Source organism: the organism of the source record quoted next, unplaced genomic scaffold (assembly GCF_019419815.1).
Source record: "Pyrus x bretschneideri cultivar Hongxiangsu unplaced genomic scaffold, Pyrus_bretschneideri_v1 Contig83, whole genome shotgun sequence".
NCBI lineage: Eukaryota > Viridiplantae > Streptophyta > Magnoliopsida > Rosales > Rosaceae > Pyrus > Pyrus x bretschneideri.
The window spans coordinates 1,472,245-1,481,756 of record NW_025999824.1 but is presented as its reverse complement, the minus strand read 5'-3'; the positions used below and the strand labels follow the sequence as shown (position 1 = coordinate 1,481,756).

The window sequence follows — 9,512 nt, the reverse complement described above, 5'->3', positions numbered from 1 at the left end:
TTTCAATCAAAATTGTTACATACTACAATTGTGCATTTGGTCCAAATTTGGCTTATTCAACTGTTGTGATTGTCATTAGGTACCATATATTATTCATTACAATGTCCAGGGTTTGGGAATTGTTATAACTTTAGGGGATGTTCTGCCGAAATTTCGGTTTTATTTGTTGTGTTTGTTTGACTATTTTTTATTATTATTATTTTAGCAAAGAAAAATTCCCAGGAACCTTGTCGCCAGTTGAAAATGGTGAAGGTCACCCATGTCACCAACGACTGTATCACGATCAGATACGACGACCGGCATTGGGCTGCACCAACGATGGAGCAGCAAAGCACATTGGCCCACGACATTGGTCACGTCATTTGGACATATTGCCCTATGCAATGGAATTCTTAAAAGGTGGTGCCAGTCGAGGTGAGGTCGAAGGTGCACGCACAGTTGTCGGTAAATATCCTACCTTTTAATTGTTTTTGCTTCAAATTTTACATATTTATATTACTTAATGTATGTAATTAATTTGTTACATTGCAGACGAACTACAATTTCAATGACATCAACGACAATATGTTGACGTACATCAATAGGCTCTTCGTTGAATGATACAAGCAATGGAAGAGCGACGTGCACCAATATTTTGAGACATTTGATGATCCGTAGGTCACTCTTGAGAAAGGTTGCCTGAAGGAGTTTGAGGACCGGGAAGATAATTGGGTATGGCTCTACAGTCATTTTCAGGAGCTCGGCTATGCGGTACGTTTTTTATATTAAGTTTAAAAGTATTATACGTTTCTTACTAATGTTTATTGATTTTTTTATATTTCATTTAAATTAGTACTAATATGTTTATTTTTTGTATAATAGAAGAAGGCGAAAGCCAACAAGAGCAATCTAGAGAAGAAGACTCTTCTCCACCATTCCCGTTCTAGGCCCTTCTCATATAAGATAGAGGCATGACGGTAGGTAATAATAGAGTTTTTCATATTCAATTTTTAATATGCCAATAATATTATTATTTTTTTCATACTAACATTTTTCTTCTCTTGTTCTATTCAGGGCGTTCAAAATTCCCAAAGATCGATGTCTTTAGCGTGTTTATGTTCGACCCGGGGATGAGTTGGCTGAGTCCCTTCATGTAAGTATTCTTCAATTGTAATTACTATCTTACGCATTCAAGTATCATGGTTATTATTTGAATGTTATTAATAATATTTCATGTTATATTATGCAGGCGACGATGATGGAGAAGAGGTAGTTGGTTCTTCAGGAGGCCGCCGAGGCCGCCTCCCAGCTTCCTCTCAAGACTCCGCTTGAGTTTGTGGATCCGCCAGAGGATGCGAGGTTTCAGATCCTTACAGAGGACCTTGGATCAGACTCTCGGGCAAAGGCCGGGGATGTATTGTAGGGGGATGGGGAATGCCCAAAGGTGGGAACCTAGAGCCTCTTCATCATTGCAGTCAAAGAGTGAGGTGACAGCTTTGACAGCGAAGGTGGCCTACCTTAGGATTGAGTTGGCCTTGTATAAAAGCCAGATGTCACTGATTGTACAAGCCCTCAGTCAGTCCAGCATTCGTCTCCTGGATCTTCGTCCTCCGTCGACATTTGAGCCCCTCCAACCCGAGCATGCCCCTAACCTCAATACCTTCCAGCCACCTCCGAATGACGACCCCGTAGATTACGCCGCATCATTTTCTTAGTTTTTTACTCCCTTACTTTTTAAACATTTTCCTTGTACATACATTTATATTTATTTAAATAAATTATTTTTCTCTTCGTTACATTTTTTAATTGCAATTTAATTTTATTACAAAATTAAAAAAACAGAACAAAAAATTAAATTAAAAAAAAAAAAATTTCTTTTTGCGCAACAAATACCTTTGTCTTGCAAAATTCTAGCAACTAACAATTTTCCGTCGTGCAAGAATAAATTATCGTCGTGCAAAGTTTCGAGAGATGAATACTAGTCGTTCCACATTTGTATCTTGGTATTTTGTGCAACGAACACATTCGTTCCTAAAAATTCCAACGCTATTGTTTGTCTCGCAGAGTCTTTCTTCACAATCTTTGCATATAAATTCTTCTCAACGAAATTTCTATCGAGTAGACATTTGTGCGATGAAAATACACTTTGCGCGACCAACTTTTGTTCGTCGCACAAATAGTTAAATGTAGTAGTGTTAGTATGCTCTAGGATCTCTCATATACATAGGGGCATTGGCTCTATAGTCCCATCCATAAAGAAACCCAAAGCCTTTACTTGATCCTTTTGCGCGACGGAATTACACTTTGCACGACCAACTTTTGTTCGTCGCACAAATAGTTAAGCGTAGTAGTGTTAGTAAGCGCTGGGATCTCTCATATACATAGGGGCATTGGCTCTATAGTCCCGTCCATAAAGAAACCCTAAAGCCCACTTATAAAGCCTTTACCTGATCCTCTGATCAACATTAGGGTTTATCCCTTTGAACTCCTTTAGCCTCTAGTAATCTAATCCAACACTAAATATTAAATCACCCTGCTTTAACTCAATACAATACCTAAACCTTAGCTTATTACTCATAATCCCACAATGACTACGAGGCCGTATCATTCAGAAAGAATGTCGGGGTAACACTCCAACAGAGGCTACACTTGCCAAAGAATAAAACATCATTCACAATTACAAGCCCATGAGAAATACAACATCATTCCTCAACTACAAAGGACTCACATCCAACCAACAACGGAAATAAGAATTACCTTCACATGCAAAAAAAACTACTCTATAAACACCCCGAAAAAAAGACTTCATCACCTTCGTCTGATGACACGTTAAGATTTGGCATTTTCCATAAATTTGGATATCTTGTTATCATACCATTTGAGATAATGTGCATCAAATGTTGTGTCATTGTTAACAGAAATAGCTTTGTAGCGTACCTGCAGACATACATAGGTTGAAGGTCTTTGTCTACTATGAATCATTGATCTTTAATAATTATCATGTTATGTATACTTAATACTTGCTAACCTAATCAAAGTAGCCAACATGATGAGGGTTTAGAATATTCTTATCCCACCATGATGATCAACTACGAGAATAATATACCGCAACGTTTAATGTACACAACTCTCTCTGACGAGAAAAACTTGTGTGGGGCTTGGCATGCAACTGGACTTTGCTAAGTGGCACTACAATCCACTCAAAAATCACCACGTGACAAGTCTTAAATATAATTTTTTTTCTCATTCTTTTATATTTAAAATTCTCATAATTATTTTTTTCACTAATTAATATGCATCAATTTAATGGCTTATATTTTGTTCGTACCCACACCCCCCCCCCTCTTTTTCCCAAATTCCCTCCAGTTTATGTTGCGGGGCATGCTTGCCTTCTTTAACTTCCCAAACAATCTCATTGTGTAATATTATTTGATTTATCTCTTTGAATATGCTCTTTATGAAGACTAAACCCTTTCCTCATAGTATAAGCATTGTGTACTTGAAAGATTTCAATGTCAGAATTCACCACCATTCTAATTTTTACATCTTCTTAAAACTCCATTGTCTCAACAGCAACCTACCAATTGAAATAAATAAAAAATAAAAAAATAAAAAGACTACCACATTAATAAAATACTCATAGTAAAAACGGAAAAAACTATTGTATAAATATGTGGGTAATTCGTATCAACATATTAACCATAACATTGATTAACATTTGAGCCCAAATATTAGATTAACATGTTAACGAAAACAAATAAAAAATTAGGCTAACCCTAATACACCTATATATATGGGTTATTTATGTCAAGTTCACATGATCAAATCACGTATTGTATAAATAACGAAAAAACTTAAAGATTATTGATTGATTTCCATGACAAAAGTTGGAGAAAGTGATTTTGTTTAGGGTACAAAATTTTTTCTAAAGAACAGTGAGAGAAAAAAGTCAGAGAGACAAAGAAGTGGGAGAGAGAAGAAAGTGAAAGAGTCCTGCAACATAAATTGGAGGGAATATTTGGAATGGATAACCATATCTTGCCACCAATTGTCCCATTTTTTTTAAAAAGAAAGAAAACAAAAAAAATATCCATTAGATTGATGTATATTAATTAGTGAGAAATATAATTATGAGAATCCTAAATATAAAAGAATGGGAAAAAAAATTACATTTAAGACTTGTCACGTGGCGATTTTTTAATGGATTGTAGTACTACTTAGCAAAGTTCAGTGGTAAGCCAAGCTCCACACAAGTTTTCTCCTCTCTAACATAATTCTTTGTAAAATTTGGATCCTTCATGTGCTATTCGATTAATTAATCATCACTACATGCTATATTTTGCACGCAACAGATCTTGTATTGCAGAACCATGATATTACATATGAGATTTTCAGAAAGGGAAAACCCCATGTAGACATCAAAATTTCGGTGAAATAAATGTTGACCAAAAATTAAAATTTCAACGCTCACATATCACATAAATTTTACATGTAGCGTGTGACTCAACGAAAAATCGAAATAAATTGGAAAAGTCATCAAATAGGACACGTGTCAATACCTGGCAGAAATGATTTATTTCATCTGATTATTTAAATCCAAAAATCAAGTTTTGGAATTCTATAAATAGGAGGCCAAGACATTCATTTTGGAGGAAGGAAGGAAGAAAGAAAGAAGCCTTGAAACTCTAAAGCTCTCAAGCAAATCCCGAAGAATCAAGAAAGCACTTTTCGTTCATCGTTCATCATCCATCAACCTTCAAGATCAAGCCCCAACGCCCTTGAAGAACTTCCACCAACTCAAGATCAAGCCCCGACGGCCCCTTGAAGAAAGTGTTCATCGTTCATCATCCACCTTCAAGATCAAGCCCCGACGGCCCTTGAAGAACTTCCACCAACTCAAGATCAAGCCCCGACGGCCCTTGAGGAAAGTGTTCATCGTTCATCATCCGTTCATCCTAAGATCAAGCCCCAACGGCCACTTTGGATCAACAACCTCAACAAATCCACACATCCAACCAACCTTCAAGATCAAGCCCAAAAACCCTTGAAGATCCGCTCATCCACCAACCTTCAAGATCAAGCCCAACGGCCCTTGAAGAACTCCCACCAACTCAAGATCAAGCCCCGACGGCCCCTTGAAGAAAGTGTTCATCATTCATCAACTGTTCATCCTTATATCAAGCCCCGACGGCCCTTTGGATCAACAATTCATCCACAAACGTACACCCTTCGAAGATAGAATCAGAGGACCAAATTACAAAGAGATTGTAACCCCAAAATCATTAATACAAAATATATATTTTGTACACGTATTCTTGTCGCTTGTTTCAGGAATTTCTCGTGTTTACAAATTTGGCACGCCCGGTGGGACAATCTCTACCTCTCATCTCTATCCTCAAATCATCAAAAAACGCAAATGGCATCAAGAAAGGATCAAGCTGTTCTTGCAATCAAAGCAAAGAACAAGAACATCATCGCCGCAAGTGGTGATATTTCGGGCATCATAACCCGAAGTAAGGCAAGAGATCTTTTTGCCGCGGCTTCCGCCCCTGCATTAACTCTGTCAAAGGAACAAGAGCACCTGAGGTACGAGCCTGTGATCACCCTAGCCTCGCTAAGGGCGTCAAAAGGGGAGAGCCCAAGGAAATACGCAGAGTCCCTACTGTCCGACGCTGATTCGAGCGGCAGTACAACCATGCAAGTCATGACCACTGGAGCAACTTCAATCGAGGAGCAACTAGCTCAGATGAATGAAGCAATTGCAAAGCTCACACGGACTGTGGAAGAGAAGGACTTGCAGATTGCCGCACTCGTCAACCAACTAGATGCGCAGCTCGACGTGAAAGTCGACCCAAATGTTGGCCCATTAAAGAAAGAAGAAGAGGAGCCACCAGAGGAGGAAGATGAAGAGAAGCCGAAGCTAGACCAAGCAACGGCATCCATGGGATCTCTCTCTATCCAGCAGCTACAGGAGATGATCGCAAGCACTATCAAGACACATTACGAAGGAAGCTCGCATGACTCCATACTGTACTCAAAGCCTTACTCCAAGAGGATTGATGCTTTGAAGATGCCAAGGGGTTATCAGCCCCCAAAATTCATGCAGTTCGATGGAAAAGGCAACCCGAAGCAACATGTCGCCCATTTCATTGAAACTTGCAACAATGCTGGGACAGAGGGAGACTACCTCGTCAAACAGTTCGTGCGTTCGCTGAAAAGTAACGATTTTGACTGGTACACTGACCTCGAACCTGAGTCTATCAACAGTTGGGACCAGCTAGAAAGGGAATTCCTCAACCGTTTCTACAGCACTCGTCGTACTGTAAGCATGCTAGAGCTGACCAGCACGAAACAATGAAAAGATGAACCTGTCGTCGACTACATAAATAGATGGCGTTCTTTAAGTCTGGATTGCAAAGATCGGCTTTCTGAAACCTCTGCCATTGAGATGTGCGTTCAAGGCATGCAGTGGGGACTACACTACATCCTTCAAGGCATCAAACCACGAACATTCGAGGAGTTAGCCACCCGCGCCCATGATATGGAGTTAAGCATCACCCGTCATGGGAAGAAAGAACAGATCGCCGACTACAAGAATGACAAAGTTTTGGGGCCAAAGGTGGATAAGGCTACGTGGAAACCCACCAAGGAAGCAATGACGGTCAACACAACTCCAGTCAAAATCCCTACACGAAGCAAGGCGATTCAAACCGAAGCTTTTCGTGATCAAGAGATACGTAGACGCACTTTGAAGGAGCTTGAGGAGAAGACTTATCCATTCCCCGACTCTGATGTGGTTGCCATGTTGAAAGACTTGCTTGACAAAAAGGTGATCAACCTACCTGAGTGCAAACGGCCAGAAGAGATGAACCGTACTGACAGTCCAAGGTACTGCAAATTCCACCGCTTCATTAGTCATCCGACGGAAAAGTGCTTTGTGCTAAAAGATCTCATCATGAAGTTGGCTCAGAAAGGGATCATCGAGCTAGATCTTAATGATGTGGTGAAGTCAAACTATACCACCGTCACTTCTGGCTCTTTGAACTCAAAATCTTCACCTCAACCGCTGGGGGCATGCTCCAAAACCATGTCAGTCAAGTCAAGTGAAGTTGAAGGATGGACTTATGTCACTCCAAAGAAAATGCACAAGAAACATAGGTCTCTTCCACAAGTTCACCAATCGGAAAGGGGGCAAAGCAGCTACCGTCAACCTTCAAAGCTACATGAAAGTGTTGAGGATGATGAAGTTATGACACAAAGATCGTCCGTTGCCATCACGATGCGCGATTTCTTCCCCAAAGACTTCTTCAATCACTCAGTCAAGACTTCTTGCTATAAAGATTGCAAGGAATGCGTCTCTAAGATCGTTTGACAAATTCAAAAAGCTCCTTGCCCGCACGAGCCTAAAAGGCGACAACCAAAGCTCCTTGTCCGCACGAGCATAAAAGGCGACAACAAACGCTCTTTGCCTGCACGAGCTAAAAATGCAAACGGCACCAAGACGCTCCTGGCCCGCAAGAGCATAAACTGTGTACGGCAAAATCATCATCAAAATCATCATCAAAATCATCACTCATTTGAACTACGTTATGACTTGATCTCTTCTTTGAAAGAGTACGTAGGCAACTTGAAACTTCAAAACTTCAAGTACAGTCACATCAAAATAAATAAATAAATGTTTCATTAATGAAAGTCAATATTATTACGTTCTTTGTACAAAAAATTACATGTTGTTGGTTTCAAAAGAAAAAAGATATACATATGTTACTATGTATTAGAAAATATATATATATATATATATATATATTCTCTATCAAAAAAAATAAATATATACATATGTTACTATGTATTAGAGTATATATATATATATATATATTCTCTGCGAAAAAAAAAAGTACATACGTTGTTATGTGTTAAAAAAAAAAGGAAAAAAAAAAAAGAAAAAAAAAAGAAGGAAATATATACAATATATATATACAAATCCAGGCCCGGGCCCGGCTCTCAAAGCCCAATCTGCGTGTGCTCCATCATCCGCTCCATCATCTCCTTAAACGTATCTCTCTCACACACTCTCTCTCCACAATAACAACAAAATTGTCAAATGGCTCCAACGCCATCGCTCGCCGGACTCCAGATCGAGACGACCGCGTTTCCACCGTCTGTCAAACCTCCGGGCTCCTCCAACACTCTCTTCCTCGGCGACGCAGGGGTGAGGGGGCTGGAGATTCAGGGGAACTTCGTGAAGATCACGGCAATCGGAGTGTATTTGGAGGATAACGCCGTGCCTCAGCTCGCCGTTAAGTGGAAGGGTAAGACGGCCGAGGAGTTGACGGAGTCCGTTGAGTTCTTCAGGGACATCGTTACAGGTCCATTTGAGAAATTCATTCAAGTGACAACGATACTGCCACTGACGGGCCAGCAATATGCTGAGAAAGTTTCGGAGATCAAGCGCGCCGAGGAGACCGAGGATCTCGACAAGGTTGAGGAGATTCCATCTTCCTTCCCTTTTAAAATTGAAGATACTCCCGAAGATTCCGAGGATCAAATTGCCTACGAGGGGCCTGATTTCCATGATTTGGACGAGAACCTTCAGAAGGCATTCCACAAGTATTTGGAGGTGGTGGAACAAGATCTGTTATGGGAGGATCACGGATCAAACTTGCGAGACCCGGGGAGTTGGGTGTCTTGAGAAATTCTTTTCGATTTCATCCTTGCTATCTCTACCGCAACGGATGAGCTTGAAAGGTGGGAAATAGACGCATACTACGGTGATAGTTGTTATTGGGGTGAAAGAGCAGAAAACGCGGAGAAGAAAGAGAGACGCTCTCCGCTCCCTGCCGCTGTCGACTCCCCAAGGTCCAGACGGCTGCTCCTTGTTTCTCTCTGCCCAGCGAGACTGCCATCCGTGAGCCCAGAGACCACAACGTGCACCCTCGTCTCGGCCGATAACAACGGAAAGGCAGTAGCAAAGTGGTGACATTTGGAGACCACAGTTCTCTCTCTACTTCTCTTGGACTTTCCTTCAACGCACACTGCAGCCCTTCCTTCCTCGACTTCCTTCTCGCCGCTCTCGTGCGAATCCCAACAATGCAAATCCCTCGATGTGTTTGAGTGTCGGAACGGCACGTGTCTCTACGAGGTGGCGTACGGTGACGGCTCGAACACTGTCGGCGACTTTGTGACGGAGACAATCAGCATAGGTGGGGCTTCGGCGAAGGAGATTGCCATCGGCTGTGGCCACACCAACGAGGGCTTGTTCGTCGGAGCGGCTGGGCTTCTCGGACTCGGCGGCTGCTAATGCTCTGTTTCACATCGCCACTGATCAAGAAAGGGTCCGAATTATAATTGATTTGTTGGGAATTAACGTTGTTGTTTCGGCTTTGGGCGATTCACCAATGAAGGTTCAGGTGTGCATGGTGAGATTGGTGTCCGAAATGGCGGAGCTTGACCCGGTGGCGCAGGAGGAATACGACAGAGCAGCCTCTTCCGCTAATCTGAAAATCAGATTTGATCAAGTCCATGTCGAAGAATGA

General features: G+C 41.2%; 1 protein-coding gene across 1 annotated transcript; it reads left to right on the top strand.

Annotated features, from left to right (window-relative positions):
* The first annotated feature begins 7,969 nt into the window (after positions 1-7,969).
* Positions 7,970-9,512, top strand: LOC125473356. Its single transcript, XM_048576039.1, has 2 exons — positions 7,970-8,659; positions 9,180-9,512. The coding sequence occupies exons 1-2, from the start codon at positions 8,081-8,083 to the stop codon at positions 9,510-9,512; spliced, it is 912 nt and encodes a 303-aa protein (XP_048431996.1). The 5' UTR covers positions 7,970-8,080.

Excerpts from the sequence above, each read along its gene's own strand:
- LOC125473356 (XM_048576039.1), top strand. The coding sequence starts at position 8,081 with ATGGCTCCAACGCCATCGCTCGCCGGACTCCAGATCGAGACGACCGCG. Across the intron at positions 8,660-9,179 it reads TGCGAGACCCGGGGAGTTGG|GTGGGGCTTCGGCGAAGGAG; the intron begins GTGTCTTGAGAA and ends CAATCAGCATAG.